This window comes from Heterocephalus glaber, unplaced genomic scaffold (assembly GCF_053883595.1).
Source record: "Heterocephalus glaber isolate CG9 unplaced genomic scaffold, H.glaber_assembly_v1.0 deba00000621, whole genome shotgun sequence".
Taxonomy (NCBI): domain Eukaryota; kingdom Metazoa; phylum Chordata; class Mammalia; order Rodentia; family Bathyergidae; genus Heterocephalus; species Heterocephalus glaber.
This window is the reverse complement of record NW_028258153.1, coordinates 34,292,549-34,312,646: the sequence shown is the minus strand read 5'-3', so window position 1 is coordinate 34,312,646 and position 20,098 is coordinate 34,292,549. Positions and strand designations below refer to the sequence as shown.

General features: G+C 40.0%; 1 protein-coding gene across 19 annotated transcripts in view; it reads left to right on the top strand.

The window, feature by feature from the left end:
- Ptpdc1 (protein tyrosine phosphatase domain containing 1) overlaps positions 1-20,098 on the top strand; it is a 127,011-nt gene that overhangs the window by 53,269 nt on the left and 53,644 nt on the right. For 2 of the 19 annotated variants that reach the window (XR_015449227.1, XM_087206357.1), the window contains exons 1-8: positions 2,127-2,659; positions 3,081-3,252; positions 5,171-5,269; positions 5,476-5,594; positions 6,739-6,876; positions 8,155-9,410; positions 11,569-11,754; positions 14,057-14,167. Coding sequence is in view for 12 of the 19 variants with exons in the window: in XM_087206357.1 (XP_087062483.1) it covers positions 2,338-2,659; positions 3,081-3,252; positions 5,171-5,269; positions 5,476-5,594; positions 6,739-6,876; positions 8,155-9,410; positions 11,569-11,754; positions 14,057-14,167 (2,403 nt within the window). In the remaining 7 variants the exon portion in view is untranslated. Of the gene's footprint in view, positions 1-2,126; positions 2,660-3,080; positions 3,253-5,170; positions 5,270-5,475; positions 5,595-6,738; positions 6,877-8,154; positions 9,411-11,568; positions 11,755-12,523; positions 12,603-13,573; positions 13,677-14,056; positions 14,168-15,791; positions 16,516-16,551; positions 16,659-16,798; positions 18,835-20,098 lie in introns of those variants that run through there. The other 17 variants (XR_015449233.1, XR_015449231.1, XR_015449230.1 and 14 more) reach the window with 16 other exon arrangements.

Genomic DNA, 20,098 nt, shown 5'->3' with positions numbered 1-20,098 from the left:
AGATGTTCTAGCTTTGAAGAGTTGAATATCTTATTTTTAAATAAAAATTATTGATAATAGCTTCAATGTCCAGCAAATAAGGAATAATTATGTAAACTGTGATGCATCATCTTAATGTATCCTGGTCATTATGTTTCCATTTAATAAAAATTATGAGAAGACAAAAACAAAATGGAAAGCATTCTTGTACTGATTGAAAAAGAAAATAAGAAAAATGTATATACAATATGGTTGTAAATATGAAGAAAAGCCATAAGTACACGAGCAATTTGGGGAAGGGGAACCAGGCTAATATATAGGGCAGATAGTGAAGGCAGGCCTCCACCTTTTTAAAGCTTTCTGAGGCATAAGTAAAGCTATTTTTTTTAAAAAATGGGTTGTGCCATGAATTAAGTAATTAACCAAGGAATTGTTTTGGAGCAGCCCTTCAGACAACAGAGGAAAAGAAGGCTATGTGGCCATCTCTCATGCCTGAAAGTGGACAGAGTTCCATTTCATCTGCCAGATGAATGCAGGGTGCATGCCTAGTACCTCACTGTCAGCACACTGAACAGGCATGCTGTGGGGCTGCTTTTGCCTGGGTGACTCCTGTTTGTATCAAGTTGAACTTCATCAGGCCCCAACACAGGGTCACTGACTGTATAGTAACTTTAATCAGCTCAATCCCCAAGATTTCGCAGGAGAAATTATTCTTGTAATGATATATCTCACCATCCCTTCTTTACCTTAATCCAAGTAAGTCCTACCCCTCACCAAATCATTTTTATTTTTAATACAGTAGGGAACAAAATCCCTGTGATCTTCCTCTGCAGACATTCTTTAATGCCAGTTCTCACTGCCTCAACCATTTTGGTTTCCAGTGGAGCTTGCTGCTTGTTCCCACCTTCTTTGCTTGGGTCCTGTGTGAACCAATCACTTGAGCTGGAGTTCCAGCATCACCAAAAGTATCCTGCATCCCTAGCACCTCTGTCTTTGTCAGGTTATCCTTGTTACTCCAGGGCTCCAAGTGCTGCCCACTTAGAAGCACAGGGACTTACCCAGAAACCTGCACAGACTCCCTCTGTCCCAGGCAGCACACACACAACTCCTGAGGACCATCTAGGGCCTTCTGCTATACATGCCACCTTCTTTACTCACCTATGTCTTCTGTGCCTTCCTATCATACAGACTTCTGTGTGAATTATTTTCCATGGCGGGGGGTGTCCGTTGTTTATGCTAAAGAGCAAGAACATGATACTACACATGGCATAGGAATTTGGATACCACACTGGGCTTCTGTGTCTTATTTGATAAAAGTACATATTGTTGAGGAAATGGGGGTGGCATTTTAAAAGGAGCTTACTTGTAGCGTTAGTAATTGTTAAAGCAAAAAAGAGCCTTATCTATGACAGGAGTTTTGTTTCCTTTCTGCACAACTGGAATACCATTTGTGCAGAGAGCACAAGAGAAAGAGTTTGAGCGCGGGCGCAGCTTGACATTAACACAGGAGGAGGCGGACAATGAGCACTTTGGCGGTTGTTTATGTTTCTTTTTTCTTTATATCCTTTATCCTCAAAGTGCTACCTCCCCCTCATCCAGCTCCTTAAAAAATGTGAAACTGTAGTGAATTTTCTTCATATGCCTCCACCAAGAAATTGAAGTATTTCTCTCCTATAGCAACAAAAGGGAGAGAATTGAGCTCCTGAGAGGGATGACTGCTCAGTTACTCATAAGTAACAGTAATTATCCAACAGAGCCATTACCAAGAATTGAGTTTTCATAATCTGAAAATAAAAATATGAATTTAAGTGTTTTCTGATAATATATCTGCTCTAAAAATGTCTGTATTCTATCCAAGTGTTTCTTCAGTAATTCTAGGAAAATATGAGGGGTGTTTGGTTCTGAAAAATTGAATGATATTTTAATAATAGTGTTGTAAGGTATCCAACATATCCCCCATTATTACAATTAACTTTACCCTGTTTAAAAGAAGAGTAGAAAGAGCTCCCCCCACACAAAAAAATCCAAAGAAAGGAGTAACAAATTTTAACCATCTTAATATGTGTAAAGGGCAGTGGTTGTATCATAAAGACATTTTTCTAAATTTATTACAATTCTTTGAAAGTAATTCTTTGAGTAACCAGATCTTTCAGCATATTTGAGAAACAAAATGAAGTAATCTAGGTTTAGGAAGAATCTCTTTAAAAGGCATATTTTTCCTCCTTATTGTTGAACAATTTGTCCAAAACACAATCCATTCATGTAGGATTTTTGCTGTTCAGATCTAAGTGGGAATCAGTAGTTTCTTTGTTGGTCACTATGGAAACGAGTCAGCCTATCTTGAATAGCTCTTAGATCATGCAGAATGATGCTTGTGTCTCAGTGTACTTGCTCACTGAGCAAGCCAGGGCTGACTTCTCCCTGCCTCCAGCTTGCCTCCCTGGAGCCAGCGCCATGCAGGTGCAGGATGTGTCCCGGAGACCCTCGGCCATGCATTTCCTCAGCTCCTTTCTACAGGGTCGCCGGCATTCCACTTCGGACCCCGTTGTGAGGCTGCAGCAGGCTCGGCGTGGCTCGGGCTCTGCCACAAAGCTACTGTCCTCATCCTCTCTTCAGGTGATGGTGGCAGTGTCCTCTGTCAGCCAACCAGAGGGGAACCCAACTTTTCCGGAGAGAAAAAGTAAAGCCATCTTTCTTATTATAGATTGCCACATCTTTGTAACTAGATTTAAGGAATATGAATAGGCTGTGTTGTTATTGACAATTCTGCATTACACTTTTTACCATCATGCTTAGAATTTGAATAGATATGTAAAGGGAGATAAAAAAATAATTGGATATTTTGTTGTGTCTTTCATTTTAAAATGTAGTTTTGGAACAAAACTTGTCCTCCTGCAAAAGATTGGCTTTTATAATTTCTTCCTCTTCATTACCAATATAATGTGTGGAGATCATTGTGTGTGAAAGCTTTTTAAATATTAGGTGAAGGGCATTTAGCACTGGCTTGTCTTACAATCTCAAGATAAAATGGAAGCTATTTCTCCTGCAACTATTCTATTTGGAGAGTTGGATTTTGACTCTTCCTTTCCTCTGTATTCCAGGAAATTCTAGACACCCAACACCAAAGTACACAAAAGTGGGAGAACGTTTACGGCATGTCATCCCTGGACATATGGCATGTTCCATGGCATGTGGTGGTAGAGCATGCAAGTACGAGAACCCAACCCGCTGGAGTGAGCAGGAGCAAGCCATTAAAGGGGTTTACTCATCTTGGTAAGAGGTCCTGTTGGTCTTCCCCAGCTCTGCAGTATAAAGGAAGGAGGATGCATGGGATTCATGTAAGCTGGAAGACAGGGGATGTGGAAGGGGTCTTGTGGGGTTTGAAGTCAGGGGACCTCACCATCGCCACTGGCTTTGCCTAAACCATCTGTGGGATTCTGACCTACTCAACCTCAGTCTCTCATCTATAAAATGGAAATAATTAAGCCAAAAAACAGAGGTTTGCTTTTAAGAGAAACGGGTAATTAAGTAGTTCTTAAATTTGAGAAATTGCTAGAAATAATGAAGATGCCCAGCTATAACTGAGGAAATTATGAGGTATGTATATAGTTCTTCAATTTCTTACAGGTAACCTTTAACCTTGCTGTTATGTTGTTCTTATATTCTGTGCAAAAGGATATATTTTCATATAAATACACTTCAGTCTGCCTTGATAGAAGTGGCACAGGTTGTCAGCTCAGTAGACAACCTAAGATGCTTGCATTGTTTCTGGTGTGTAAGTGCAATTAAAATTGTTCTTGAATCATATTGCCTTTCATTAGTAACAATAAACTATTTTTGATGTGTGACATCTGAAAAATTCTGATAATCAAATCACATTCGAAACACACTTAGAGGAATTCACTGTTTATAGAATTCTAGTCATGAATTACTTTATATAGCAAGAACCCACTTTTAAATTAGATACTGTTCAATCTACTTATCTGACTTGTGACCTGTACTTTTTCATATTGGATTTGCTGGGTATGTCTGTAGTAACATACTTTGTGGTACACTGTCTCTTTTTTGTTCTCCACAGTTCATGTTCAGACCTATCGCTGTCACTGTAATGGTATGAAGAAGCGAATGTTTCTGTGGCATAGTCAGTCGAGGAAATTTGTAATAATGTAGCTTAAGATTATACTAATAGTTTTGCTTTGTTGTTGACTAAATCATGTACTTCTTTTCATCTCTGGCATTTTCACATCACATCTCCCCTCATCTTATGCTAAGTACTGGTAAATTTGGAGGATCCCAGAGCTTTTGGGCCCATGTTAAATTTTATACATTGTTACAGAGGGGGAGGTGTCTTTTGATCCAGCCCTGCTAATCTAATGTCTTACTCCTGTGAGATTCATGTGATCCACAGCTTTCAATAGACTACTTGGCCACTGGTGAGAAGTTGGGGCAGAACAGAGTAAAGCCAGAGGCCTGAGGAGTGACAGCACTTTATGGGGCCTGTATCATTTGTTCATAAACATCTATTTGTCTATAGGGCAGGCATTTTTCTAGATGCTTTCAAATTATCACTCATCTTCATAAAACCCTTGAGTTGTTAATGCCACTTTATTGATGTTCCAGAGAGATTAATTAGTTTGCTTCACAGCTAGAAAGTAGAAAAGCCAACATTTGAAGCCATGTCTGACTGACTCGAGAGCCATATTTTTTGCTAATTATAATAATTCAGTACTTATTCTTAAACGCAAGATGGGATTTGTGCTAAATTTTATATCCAAATCATACAGAATTCTCACACCAACTCTGAGTCAGGCATTATTATCCCCATTTAATGCCTCTGGTGACCTCAATTGAGTAACCAGAGTGCCTCTAAGTTGGCCCTTCTCATTTAGTCACTAACTACTGGATAACTAATACTGTAGTTGACTTTGCTACTAGCTGAGGTTTCTCCATTGTGTCTGCTAGAATCTCTTGAGAGTTTTTGTAGACATTTTGTAGAGTTCATAAATACATTGTGTCCTGGATTTTTTTTCAGAATTTAAGAAGCTAGATTTCTTAAAGCTCTAATCATGATACAAAATCGAAGCCAGATTTGTGTTAAGAATATTGTTATAGGTTTGTTGAAGTCATAGAAAAGAAAATCATCCTTCAGTCCTTTGAGATACAATGATCTGGTTTCTGTGCTTCTCACCAGTTCCTCCCCTATCTGCAGGATCACTGACAATATCCTGGCCATGGCTCGCCCGTCCTCGGAACTTCTCCAAAAGTACTGCATCATTGAGCAGTTCCTCAGGTAGATGGGTGGCTCACACACTGTGGGGAGAAAACTGTTTTGTGTTTTTCTTTCATTGCTTGTGCCTCCTACATGGAAAATGTACTTTAATTTTTAAACTAGTGAAGAGCTTAAAGTTTTGAGAGCAGTTAATGATGTTTATTAATGTCAAAAGTTTTTTTTAACTCCATCTTCTGATATGACTAATTGCTCTTTTCTCCTTTAAGTCATGGCATAAAAACAATCATCAACCTGCAGCGGCCTGGTGAACATGCTAGCTGTGGGAACTCCCTGGAACAAGAAAGTGGCTTCACCTACCTTCCTGAAGCATTCATGGAGGCTGGCAGTAAGTTCTCTCCCACTCCCCCTCACTGGAAATTATCAAAAACAGTGCTCAAAGATTTTTCTTTTAAACTGTTAGGTTAAAAAGATGATAAAAATAAAAACCAACTGCATAGTAGCAGGGTTCATAGAAAATGAAGATGGGATGACTTTGATCTTAAATGTTGCTAACATTCTTCCTTGGTATTGATGTTGCAAATACAGGTTTGAGGAGACCCTACTGTATAAGGCTCCCATTCAGGTGATGCCTGCGGTGTGTCCAACACTGTTATCTCAGTCACTCTTACAGCAATTTGTGACACAGTTGTTTTATATCTATTGTACACATGAAGCCACAGAGGCTTAGAGAATTACTGGTTTGCTCAGGATCGCACAGCTTCAAAGTGGCAGCCAGGGCTGGAAGATGGATACACTCATGCTTTGGCTGCAGCCACCCCCATCTCCAGCAGGATGCTGGGAATTCTTCTTGCGGCAATCCCAAAGGCTTCTCAGTAACAGGAGCTTTGGGATGGAATCCATTTGGCACATGTTGTTCATACCAAGCTGAACAGGATAAACATCCAATCTTGGAACTTGTTTTTAAGAAGCTTATGTCTAGCTTTTTAGTTTTCCCCTAGGTCGAAAATCTGTATATAGTTAGTATTTTTCACAGTTCATCAGTTTTAGATGTGTTTCTATGCGTCAATAAGAGTATAAGCTTGCCAAGCATGGGTGCACATGCCTGTAATTCCAGCATTTGGAAGGCTGAACTAGGAGGATCAAGAGTTTGAGGCCTTGGGCAACTTAGTGAGATCTTGTCTAAAAAAAAAAGGTGTATATGCTTTATCACCGTATCTGAATAACTTTAGTACTTTAAAGTAGATTGTTGGCTTTATTAATTTGTAATTCTACTTTTATTCTTTTCTACTTCTACTTTTCTAATTCTAATTCTTCCTTGCTGAGTTTCATCTGGAAATGTTTTAATATAGAATGTGCTTTGTGATAAATGTTAAGTTAATCATACTGGAAATGTAAAATTTTAAGTCTGTGAAATCTGCATGCCTTGTGTCTTTATGCTTTTCATGAATTCACTCATTTTCTTCAAATGTCTTTTCAAATATCTATTTCTGTACATTAATTTCATTTCCTTTCTGTTTTTTATTGCCTAGTTTATTTCTATAACTTCGGCTGGAAGGATTATGGTGTTGCCTCTCTCACTGCCATCTTAGATATGGTGAAAGTAATGACATTTGCATTACAAGAAGGAAAAGTAGCCATCCATTGTCATGCAGGGCTTGGCCGAACAGGTAAATTCTAGGAAGTGGTTTTATTCTCTTGTAAGCATACTTAAACATAAAAGGAGTAAGATTCCCTAATTCTAAAGAGAAATATTTGGAGTCAAATGCAAGTCATAAATAAAAGATCATATGCTGATATTAATGAGAGTATCTTTTAATAACTTAGGCATGAAAACTCATCATATTTAAACAGATTTTAAAACCACTTAAATGACCACTGTTCTTTTTCACTTAAAGGGGAAAAAAACCCCTCTTTTTAATACATAATGTATTTTTTAATGTAATTTTTAGCCAAAGTAATAATGAAAATAACAAGTATTATTTTCACCTTCTGTTTTTAAGCATTTTACATTCGCTATTTTAAAAAAATCTTTAGCAGTAATGTGAGTGGAAGAAACTTCAGTTTCAGAAAAGTAATTTGATGCATTATAAGTGCTAGGGCCAAGATTTACATCCATGACTGTGTGATTTCACAGGACATGTGCTTTCTACTTTTCAAGGTGTAAGGATTGTGTTTGTGGAGGAAAAGTTCTCTGTGCACATAATTCCATATAAGAAGTAGTGAATTTACTTAAAAATTCAGTAAAATTTCATTACACTGCTTATCTGAGAGCAAAAATATAAAGGTCGTAAGGTTGATATCTTCATTGTCCTGTGGTTCAGTGTGACCAAATCACCAGCAGCCCTGCTACATCCACTGTATACCTGTGTGCCTGCCAGGGACTTCCCACCTGCTGTGGAATATCCCAAGGAGAAATGTCATTCTTTCTGGACACTGGATGTGATAATTCTCTGGATATTGCAGTAAAGATCTTTCATGGCCCAGTGGGAACAATAGGTTGTACCCTACTACAAACTGGAGAGCATACAGTTTTCAAAGGTTCTGGTTTTCACATGTAACAAAATATTCATAGGCTTGTGAATCACTTGCCTTTTACTTTAATATTAGTTGACCATAATGGATCAGATCTTCAATTCACTCTGTCATGCTTCCCCTATTCTACACATCCTCACCTGCCAATTTTGTGCTAGCCCATCTCCAGGATACAGCGCTGACTCAGTCATGGTGAAGGACTGCCCCCCACAGGCACAAATAAAATCTATATAAAAGGGGATGCAATAATAAACACCTGTACAAAAAGTTTTAAAGTATCACAATTGTCCTTCTCATATGTCTGTATTTATATGGTTTCTTAACAGGTATTCAAGTTTGAATTCATCAAAGAAGGATAAATAAATAAAACCCTAAGCTTTTCTCTTATCTGTCTTCCCTTCCTCTATGTTTAGGTGTTCTAATAGCATGTTATTTAGTGTTTGCAACAAGAATGACTGCTGATCAAGCAATTATATTTGTGCGGGCAAAGCGACCCAATTCCATACAAACCAGAGGACAGCTGCTCTGTGTACGGGAATTTACTCAGTTTCTAACTCCTCTCCGCAATATCTTCTCTTGCTGTGATCCCAAAGCACATGCTGTCACCTTAGCCCAGTACTTAATTCGCCAGCGTCATCTGCTTCACGGTTATGAGGCACGACTTCTGAAACATGTGCCAAAAATCATCCACCTAATTTGCAAATTGCTACTGGACTTGGCTGAGAACAGGCCGGTGCTGATGAAGGATGGATTGAAAGGGTCTGAACTCTCTGCTGAAATAGAAAAGACTGTTTCTGAGATGGTCACAGTGCGCCTAGATAAAGAGTTACTGAGGCACCACAGTGTCATAGCTGATTCATTTAACTCTACTGGAGTGGCAACAGAGCTTGAGAATCAAGAAGTGATTCTTTCCAATGAGCAAGAGTTTGATCCTCTTTGGAAGAGGCGGAATGTTGAGTACCTTCAGCCCCTGACTCGTCTGAAAAGACGGCTCAGCTACAGTGACTCAGACCTGAAGAGGGCAGAGGCTCTCCTCGAGCAAGGTGAAACTCCATGGACAGTGCCTGCCCGGGACTTACTAGGTCACAACCTCCAGCATCAGAAGCCCAGCAGCCACTGTTACACTCCACTGTCTCCAGAGCTGAATCTCAGTAAGGAAACATTGGTTCACAGTACATTTTCCTTCTGGAACCAATCTAAATGTGGCTACCTGGAAGGACACAAAGAAGATGAATCACCCCTTTGCCAAAGGAGAGACATTCAAAAGGAAATACAACGGAGTCGAACCTTCTCCGTGGGTGTTTCGGGTTCACACCCTGGAGAACCGGTTTCACCCACCTTTACAAATATCTCCAAGAACCCAAATCCCTCTCACCAGCAATTGGCCCACTGTCAGTATGACCCTCATGGTGGCTGGAGCCCAGGCTCTGTCAAGGTGGAGGGCAGGATTCACTGCAGACCTCTGGACTGTGGCTCCAGTCCCAAGGTACAGGTGCTGATTGGACCTAAAACCCAGGACAGCAAAGATCTGTCTGAAGCAGTGCGACACACCAATTTGCAGTCTGAACTAAGTGTGGAAGCAAGGAGAATACTGGCAGCCAGAGCCCTGGCAAACTTAAATGAGTTTGCAGAAAAGGAGGAGGTGAAAAAGAAGGTAGAAATGTGGCAGGTATTTTAATTTCATTTGATTATATATAAGCAGGAAACAGTTATGTCAGAGCAAAAATACATTTTTCCAAATTTGTTTGTTATGGTAATGTGAAGATATATTTATATCACACTCACCTTTTGAATTCAAGGTTTCACAGCGATGATATGAGTGTGATGTTATAGAAATGACACAGCATAGTTGTGTTGTTCTGTTTAAATCTCCATGTATGAGAAAGCACTTGCCACTATAGTTGGTCTGTTGTTGGTAGCTTTTTCTTGCTAGCTGGGTTTGTGGGTGCAACAAACCCACAGAAGATGGCATTAGGAACCCGCCTGAACTCTCTCTCTAACCCAGTGCCTGGCACCATAAACTGCACTGAGAACCACTGACTCAGAAACCTAAGATGACTCCCCAGAGTGATTCAGCACTCGTGTGGGGTGAGGTCCATCTTCTCGGCCTCCTCTCCTTCAGGCTCGCCAGTTCCAGCCCAACGGGGCCGCTGTCAGAGCTCAGGAAAGCAAACAGAAAAGACCGCAGGCTGCCATGGTGGTGTTAGTTTCATTTGAGAGGAGGACTTTGAGGTCCATTTCTTGGCTTTTACTTAAAATATGAGCACAAGCCTTTAATTGACATATACCCCCTTTTTTTCCTTTCTGGATTTTAGGTCTTCCATTTTTAAAAAAATCAATTGGATTCTGGAAAAAAGTAAAACGGACATTATTTGAATAGTATAATATCACCTATACCTTTAATAGGCACTTTCACATGCATTACTTTGTGTGATTCTCACACTAGTCCATGAGGCAGATGATAGCATTTATAGTACCTTGTTCATCTGAGGAATTCAGAATTAGACATAAAGAAACTAAGGGTCACAGAGGTTGAATGACTTGCTGAAGGTCACATGGCTTATGTACAGCAGAGCCAGGGTGCAGATCATGGTTTTCTTTGCATTGTCCTTATAAGTCTTCTCACCTCACTGGAAACCTTCAGGAGGCATTATAGTTAAATAATCGTTTTACTCAGAGGCTTTTTGAGTTTTTGCCCAGCTTGTCCCCTTCTTAGCTATATAAAATTCAATCCGAAGCTACCCTATTATATACATGACCTGATAGAACAGGAAGGAATACAGACAACTAAAAGTATTGGCTTATTTATAAGACAATAAAGAGAAACTCAGTGCAGGGCACCGGAGTGGGGGCGTCCTTGGGCATGGCAGATATAGCTGGAGTGAGGCAACTTGGGTGGAATGCCCCCTCTGTGATTTTCTAGCTTTGGGGTCCCAGGCAAGTTATTTCCTCTCTCTCACTTTTATCTGTGAGGAACCTTAGGGTTACTATGAAAGTTAAGAAATAAGTCATGTATTATATTTTCTGTTTTGTTGTAAACATGCTGCAAATATTGTATGGGTGAATGAATGAATGGAAGCAATTGCTACCTAATTACTATTATAAAACTGATATACTGAAACATAATTCTGATCCTCATCAGAAATTCATTAAAATTCCCATCTCATTTTACCCCTGCCTTGTGGAGGTAGAGTTTTTTTAAATTTCATACTTAAATAGTCTCTGGTACTTGGAGTATTAACAAGACTTCCTAATTATTTTCACCCTAGCAAATTTTAGGATCCAAGGCTTGTTCTTTGATATATTCTATATAGGATTCCAAAAAAGCATTTTAAAGAAATACATTTACCAACTTTCAAGCACTTTTTTTTAATGCACTTTGAAGGTTTAGTCAAAAGCTTTGCCTAAGATCCCAGGTTAATTTATAAATGTTCCCTTTCTTACCTTTTCCTCTACCATTCTACTTTGCTGTAATCAGTATTTCTGTTTTGTCTGCCAGAAACCTGAAAAGGAAGCCTCCCTCTTACTGAACTGCCTCTGGTTTCTGAATGAAGTTCATATGGGCTGGGAGCTTCAGCAGCCCTTCCCTCAGTAGTCAGTCCAACACCCAGGGCATGAGTTTCAGCCTCAGAGGGAGAGTGAAGCCTACAGCAGTGCCCTGAGTTGGCCAGTGTCCCTACAGGAAGTGCAAGGGCTGGAGCGCTCCCAGTGTCACCGCGGAGCCTGCGCCTCCACTCTCATGGGCAGCCTGTGGACTAGCCAGTGTTAGGCCCTATACCTCTCTCTTTTCCCTGCTCCAGCTTGTCTCTCTTTCTCTTCCTTTTTAGAAAGAACTAAATTCCCAAGATGGAGCTTGGGAAAGAATATGTGGTGAGAGAGACCCTTTCATCTTGTGTGGTTTGATGTGGTCTTGGGTGGAGCAACTGAAAGAACCTGTAATCACTAAAGAGGATGTGGACATGTTGGTTGACAGACAGGCTGATGCTGCTGAAGCCCTGTTCTTATTAGAGACGGTAAAGTAGCTATTGGACCAGATAATGTATTTAAGACCCTCAATGTAAGTGTCACACTCTAAACAAAAAGAATTCATATAGAATCTTATCTAGGTCTAATTTAGTAGTTTTTTCAAGGTAAGAGAAGAAATTAAAGCTGGGTGTGGTGGCACAGGCCTGTAGTCCAAGCACTGTAGGAGGCTGAGTGAGGCAGGAGGATCACAAGTCTAAGCCCAACCCCTGTGATTTGCAACCTAGTGAGACCCTGTCTCAAAATAAAGGGTTGGGGATATACCTCAGTGTGAAGGCTCTTGAGTTCAATCCCTAGTACAGCAAAAAAAAAAGAGAGGAGAGAATTTGAAGGGCCTGGGGACAGAGGTTGGTGGTAGAGCACATGCCTAGGGGCTTGGGGTGGATCCCTTAGTATCCCCCCAAAATTCCCAAACAAACAAACAAACAAAAAAGGAAGATGATACAGAAGAAATTGATACATAGCATAAACATTTAGGAAATACAAAAAGAAAAAGAAAAATATGTACAATCCTGGAAGAACATTTTCAAATCTCAATATTATCAGTACATACTTGTAACTTAGTAAAAAATCATCGTAATATGTAGTTTTTATACTTCATTTTTGCTTAATAGTATGCTGTTTTTCCATAGTTTAAACTTCTCAGAAATATGGAGTATAATGGGGGTAGGAACATGATGGGGATCAAACCCAGGGCTCCTTGCATGCCAGTTAGGTTTATGAACTCCATCCCAACCCTGTTTTACTTATTTACTACAGGCATGTGCACATGAAAACCATGAAGTAGTTGGAACATACATTCCTGTGTGCCTTTGAAGTGGGGTTTATATACATACATGTATGTATAAAATATAGAAGAATATAGAAAGAAAAACTGGTTATGGTACTTGACTTGAGGCAAGGATACTATAGAACAGTGGATCTAGGAAATGAAGAAACTTTACTTTTTATCATCAATCCTTTAATACTAAATTTTCAACCAAAATTGGCTTTGTTTTTGTCTTAGGAAACAGTGTTGAGTTACCTACTGTGGTACAATACAAACATCTCATTTTCTAACTTCACTAAAAATGTTACCACATACACAGCACAATGTGCACCCAGATATACCTGCAGGCACAGTGCCCTCACATGCACATTGAGACACAGTACATATACCCACAGGAACATGCACACACGTAGACACACAGTTGTGCAGGGCATATCCTTCAGATAAGATTTTTCCTGTATCTGGCTTTCATTCTTACACTATTTTCTCAGCAGTTAAATTACAGAGATAAAATAGAAGTGACAAGGGAAGAAGTTAGTCCTTTTTAGGCAGCTGTGGGCTGAGCTCTTAGGGAAGTAATTTCCATTTTCACTTCCGTTCATCTTGCTAGTGCTTGGAGATAGATAACCCCTTTACATACAAGGCAAGGTGAAGCAGTTTGCCAAAAATTTGGGGCGTTTGTCAGAGTAATTCAAACTCAGATCTCTCTGGCACAAGCTCACACACTCTCTGTCGCATCATGCTGTCTGTTTATCATAAATCACTTCAACTCCTATGTAGAGGGCATGTGTTATTTCAGGTTTTTTCTTTTACAGGTATCGTTGTAATGACTATTTATGCTTGTAGATTATTCTGTATTTCACATTATGCTCTTAGAGTAGATTTCCAGAAGTGAAATTAATGAGTTTTGGTGGGTTATGGCCCGGATATGTGTCTTGGGTATATACTGCACAAAGTGATGGAGTCTGTCCTTTACTGAGGTGGACAGTTCCCAGCGGTCAAATCAATAAACCCATCCTTGTGCGATCTTCCCCTGTCAGGTCAGGAGCTGCCTTCTGAAATACCACACTATTACTGGGGAGCTGGTGTGTCTCTTCCCCTGCCCACCTCTTTCCATAGCATCTGCCACAGTCTGGCACACAGGTATGGAGGGCCAGATGCCTAACTGAGTAGTGCACAGATCACCATGGTGTATCAGCATCTACTGGTCAAACTGAAATGGTTATATCCAGAAACAGCATAAGGGGAAAAAATCTATTAAGTGTACTGCAGGAGAAACATTTGGTTTAAACTTACACTGGCCTTCAGATTCAATCGACATTTATGCACTAACAAGCTTTAATACAGTCTCGTAAAAGGTTTTCAGATTATATTACCACAGTAAACACTTGGTAGAGTTCTTGGTAGATATTTTAGCATTAGAGATTGAGTAATGGGCCACAAAGTAATTGCTTACTCTATATTTGAGTTAATTTCTTGAGGTAGTTTTGAGGCAACTTTTATTTTGGTTTCTACAAAAACAGGGACAGCACCAGACTATCCTTTGCGTGTTGCATTGCATAGTGAATCTGCAGACAATACCTGTGGAAGTGGAGGAAGCTTGCCTTGCTCATGCCATTAAAGCTTTTACTAAGGTGAGTCATGTTCTTCCCTCCTTTCTCCATGCCACAAATCAGCATCGTCTTTGTAAATCAGGAATCTAGAGGTCACCTGCCTCCTCTGAAACAGCTGTGTTTCACCTTAGTGGCGATGGGTTTGGCATTTCTTTTAAGTAATTGCCAAGTTTGGGCCCCCAAAATAAGTTTCCAAACAGTGATATTAGGAAAAGCTGAACTGTCTGGGCTCTTTGAAGGAGAACATTGCAACAAAGACCTTTTATATAGAAGAAGAGAGAAACAATTGGGTGTTAAGTATTTTTAAAACATGTGCCTATTAGGAGTCAGAGTATATTTTCTTGTTGACCCAGTTCTACCTTGGTTTAAACAAGAAACCATCTATCGAGAATTAATTACCAACATAGCCAAGTTGGCACTGTATCCTGGTTAGTGAGCCCTAATATGGGGTAAACAAAACATTTCCTTTCTACAACCTTTTGGCTTGTAGCCACTCTGGCTAAAGAAAGAGGCTAAGTTCATGCCAAGAGGGAATGTTCCCCTCAACCCTTGACCTAATTTGTTATCTGTTATATATGCTGTGAAACAAAGAACACAGCTTTCCAATAACATTTGCGGTAGGCATTGATGGTAATAGCAGTTATCACTTATACTCATTCACACATTGTGAAGAGTCTTCTCTTTTGATATTTATCCCATCTCCATTTCTTCCTTTCTTTCCAATGTGGTGTCCTTATTTGGGTTCCTTGTTCTTCCTCTGTATTTTATAGCACTAACACACTGCATCTTTAAAGTCTGTTTTCTCTAGTTTCCAGGGTCAGCAGTCTTAAATCCAATCATTTGGTCCTTTACATCTGTATATACATTTTCATAGATGGAGAGGGTGCCTTCCTACTCATGTGAAGAGTGTTGAGGTTTCATGTTAAAGAAAGTAAACAATTTAAGTGAGTCATGGTGGCGCATGCCTATAATCCCAGCTACTTGGGAGGCTGAGACAAGTAGATCACAGGTTCGAGGCCAGTCTGGGCAGTTCAGCAGGATCCTGTCTTGAAAATTTTTTAAATGGACTGGGATGTAGCTCAGTGATAGAGCACCTACCTCACGTGGGCAAAGCTTTGGGTTCAATTCCTTGTACCACTCCCCCCAAAAAAAACTGTATGAAAATATCAGAGGACGCCATCGATGGCTCTCACATCCATGCAGCCTGATGATCAAGACTCTGACAGCTCTACCTGTGGAACAGAAGGCACATTTTTCTTCCTTCCCATGTAATAAAGATAATATTTTTCTTCAGGGCAAAAGTTGGCCAATTAGCTTGCAGCTCCCTTATAAAAATTAGAATTTTCGGGCTGGGGTTTAGCTCAATGGCGGAGCACTTTCCTAGCATGGTCAAGACCCAGGGTTCACTCTGCAGCACTGCAAAAAAAAAGGACTGGGTCCTCCTTAGCTGTGACACAAAACCCCTGCTGTGCAGCCTCTGCCTGGGCCCTGAATTGAAACTTGGGAGTCAGGAGAACCCACAAGAATGAAACATATGCCACCAGGAGAAATGAAGCTGTATGACTCTGGCTCCGGAGTCTCTTACCTTCTGCCAGTACCCATGATGCTGGCAAACAACCAAGCTAAAATCTCTGATCCTTTACAGTTGTTGCCAGAAGAAACAACCTGCATTTGTCAGAATTCACCTGAGAAGGATCACGCCTAGGAGGAAAGCCGAGAGCCCAAGATAGATCCTGGTTGTTTCTCAGTGGGTCACATGTTCCTCTGGGGATGGGGCACTTGCTATACTTCTCTGTCCTGCTGTCCCTCCTCACCCAGAGTACGGCTGCCTGGGCAAAGACTCTGTCTGTACACAGTACCTTTTCAGCAAGGAGAAGAAGACTAGCTTTTACTGAGGTTTTCATGTGCAAATATATGTTAGATGCCCATAAATACCAGACTTCATTTACTCTCACAAAAACCCTAAGGCACTGGGTGTTGTGGTCTCTACTTGACAGAGGAGGAAATTGAGGCCCACAGAGATGGGGTATGACATGGAGATACACAGCTGGTAGATGGAATCAGCTTGGCACTCGGGTCACTCCAACACGGGTCCAGAATGGCCTGGGGCCTCTCAGCACCGTACTTATTGCTGACATGCTTTCTTTAATAAAGGAGACTTGTCCTTAAATAACAGTGATTGTCTCTGAATTAAAGACACACTTCACATTCACTGCTGACTCTTCATGGTTAGATCTATATAATCATGCTAAATATCCAGGTACTAGATTAATTTTTTGAATGTTTAATCAAAGTCTGATATTAATATGATTGGCAGTTCTAATATATTCTTTCAATTAAAATGTGTGAAATTTATTATGTGTATTTTTTAAATTATACCTTTTTTTTTTGTTTTTTTGAGACAGGGTCTTGCTATGTAGTTCAGGCTGGTCTTGAACTCACTATGTAGCCTGGGCTGGCCTTGAACTCACAGTGATCTCCTGCCTCAGCGTCCTAAATGCTGGAATTACAGGTGTGCCACCACACCCAGCTTAAAGTATACATAATTTTGTTTATATATCTTTGTCTTTTCCCACCTCCCTTTCTCCCCAAATAGAAGCCGGTTAAAATTCATATTACAGTGCCCTGAATAGAAGTTTTCTTTGCCACTAGGTTAATTTTGATTCTGAAAATGGACCAATCATTTACAACACCCTGAAGAAAATATTTAAGCACACGTTAGAAGAAAAGAGAAAAATGGCAAAAGACGGCTCCATGCCTGGCCTCTTATGAAGTTGACTTTCTTCTCACCCTGAATATTTCAGACCTAAAGATCCAAATACCATTTCTGCTCACATGTGGATAAACTGAAGTTTGTGGAGCTGCTTTTTCTCATAGCACTTTATTTTGGATGCCATTGGCTTATGCTGAGAATGATCATTCCTGTTTGGAACTATTATTTATTTTAAAATATCTTGAGCTACATCTTAGTCTTTAAAAAATTGCTATAAAGTTGGTGCCACTTTTATTTATTTGAGTGAAATAACATTGTATTAACATTTTAAGTGTGTGGCGTTTACATCCTTATTCTCTTTGACATTTTGGGAAAAAAACAGCTTTTCCTTCCAAAACAGTTATTTTCTTGACAGAACTCTTCCTAGAGCTTCTACCAAATAGATCATTTTAGTAGTAAAACCTCTCTGTGTATACACCCCTGGGCACATGACCTAAGAAAGTCACCAAGTGTCTTAAACTGTTTTATATTTGTTACTAAGAAGGCTGTTGATACATTTTTAAAGGACTTTTTAAAACTTTGAAAGTTTTTGGATTTTTTTTCTTTTTATAAATGTGACAAAGAGTTTCAAAGTGTATTCTTTTCAGAGTGATTTAGTTTTAATGGACTGACCTTGAAATGGTCAGGATTTTTTACTTGTAGAAAGTGGACTCATTCTTCATCAGGCTTCTGCACAACTTCAGCCTGGGCTGTAACAGGAGGCAGGGAGAATTGTCAACACACCAGGCCTTATTCCCACTCCCCTGAGCTGCTGCTGAGCCAGAGAGAATCAGGGATCAGAAGCAGGCATGTGAAAGTCACTGTGGAAACGGATTCGCCTTTGTCTCCCAGTGACTTCACAGAAAGGACGGTCATGCTAGGGCAGAGCTCTGTGCCAGCCCTGCTCTCTCTGGGCACAAGAGACAACTCTAGGCTGGAGGGAGTTGGGAAGGGGCCGCCGTCTATGCCAGTGAGGTCTAAGCATGATCCCCCTCCCCCATGCTGGCCAAGCCACACACTCCCAAATCTGCCACTCCGCAGACTCGCTGGCCTCGGGCCCCTACTTTTGACTGATGTTTTTACTATGACAATTAGTTTTTAAATTGATACTCCAGGTTGCATTCACCCTAACTTAGCCTCAGATAAGAATAGGTGACTGCCTAAACTCGTTCCTTATAGGCTAAACTATCAAACAGCAGTTGAAGCCATAACTTTTATTTAATTAAATAATATGTGGGAGTAGCAGTGGCCAAACCAGAGAAAAGAAAGTAGCATTTTCAATAAAGATGGTAATAATCAGACCAATTTCAAACTGAAGAGGCTGCTCCTTAATTTCAAGATGGAATTTCAGGGGAAGCAAGACTAATTAAGGAAAAATGAAATTTCTCCAATTCCTGCATTTGTGAATTACACTCAAATACATGAAAAGATATTTGTCATTCTCATTCACACTAATTCTAACAGAAAGGCTAATGTCATTTTTTTTCATGCTGTTTGAATTTTCTTGGGAAATCAAGTCCAATGAATGTTAATGAACTGATTTGCCCACACCTGAAATGTCTCATTTTTCAAGCCCCTAGCCTGGGAAAGGAGAAGAAACAATTGCTTTTTATCTAGAGGTACAATTAGGAATGTAGGATTTTTACCAAAAACTGTTCGTATATCCATCAGCCTCAGTACACACACACACACACACACACACACAGTACCACAGCTCTTTGACCAGTTCTTATTTCGTTTTGTTTTACCAAAATGCCAGCTATTTTCCTTTGCATCTGAAGCAGTTGTTTCAAATTAGAGAAATGTCATGTTGTGGACCACAGCACTGCATGCCTAAAATTTCGAGTACACAAGCCTGAAATGAAATCTGGCCAGGCTATGTAATACATACAAGTATTGTATTTATTTAAATAAAAATGAAAAGAGCAACCTGTAACTCTAATCTTGTACTTCTTTACCTTGAGGCTCTGGAGCACAGTGCATACCCTCCTGACAAGTTTCTCCTCTTAGATTTTCCTGATGAGCAGGGTGAATTGTAGGTGAAAGTCAGGCAGCCAAGCTCTAGTTATTCCCCAGTCCATCTTCAGTTGGTTTAGAATGACCAAAAATAGAAAATGAGTTCTAAGAATGATTGAGGAAAATCTCCAAGCCAACAAGATTCCTACCTTCCTATATTTGAATGAATGAGTTTTTTGTTGCCCAGTAGATGGAAACCTCACAAATTGGGAGAAGTTTTAGGGTTGCAAAATTTGGTTTAACACTCATCAGAGGTCAAGAGCATGCATTATCATGGGCAACCATATGCATTATCTCACTTAATTCCCTTGGCAAACTGAGAATTATTCATATTTGTATATGGAAAGATACAAGTCTGATGGGCTCCCCAACTGCACCCTCCTTCTCCTAAGGGATTCAACTACCAGGTGGAACTGTCCAACCTAGAGCATTCTCGGGGACCTCAGTCTCTTTCAACACTAAAATCCATAATGGCATTAGAGAGCACCTATTGTCCAAAACTTCAGCGGAAATAGTACTTCTCTGTCCTCTGGAAAAGGTTAAGCTGGCTCTGTTACCATCATGCAGTGGTCTCTAGTGTATCATCTGAGAGGAAGTACACACTTTCTTGCCACTGTTTGTCCTACTTCAGAAAGCTTAGTCATACTCTTTGGGAAAAATTGCTGCCAGTGTAGAGCTTGTTTTATTTATTTGCATAACTTGCAAATTCTATGCTCATTTACTTAGTCATATCTTTAACCAGCTTCCTAGTTTTCATAGGAAAAAGAGTATGTGTTGTATTATCACCCTGGGTTCCATGAAAATAGCCAAATATCATAATTCAATAAACTTTGCTTTAAATTGAATATGCTTGCTAATAAACTTGGGTGCTATTTTTTTGTTTTTTGTTTTTCGTGGGGTTTTTTGTTTGTTTTTTTGAGACAGAGTCTCACTGTGAAATTCAGGCTGGCCTTGAACTCACTATGTAGCCCAGATTAGCCTCAAACTCTCGATGATCCTCCTGCCCCTGTCTCCCCAGTGCTGGAATTACAGGCATCTATCACCACACCTGACCTCAGCAAAACAAACTTAAGCAGAACTAAGCAAACTATTTAGGGTTTGGGTTAAGACTGTCTCAAAAATTTCGAGGCAATTTTTTTGGGGGGCTGGGGATTTAGCTCAGTGGTTTCACTATTTGCTGCACA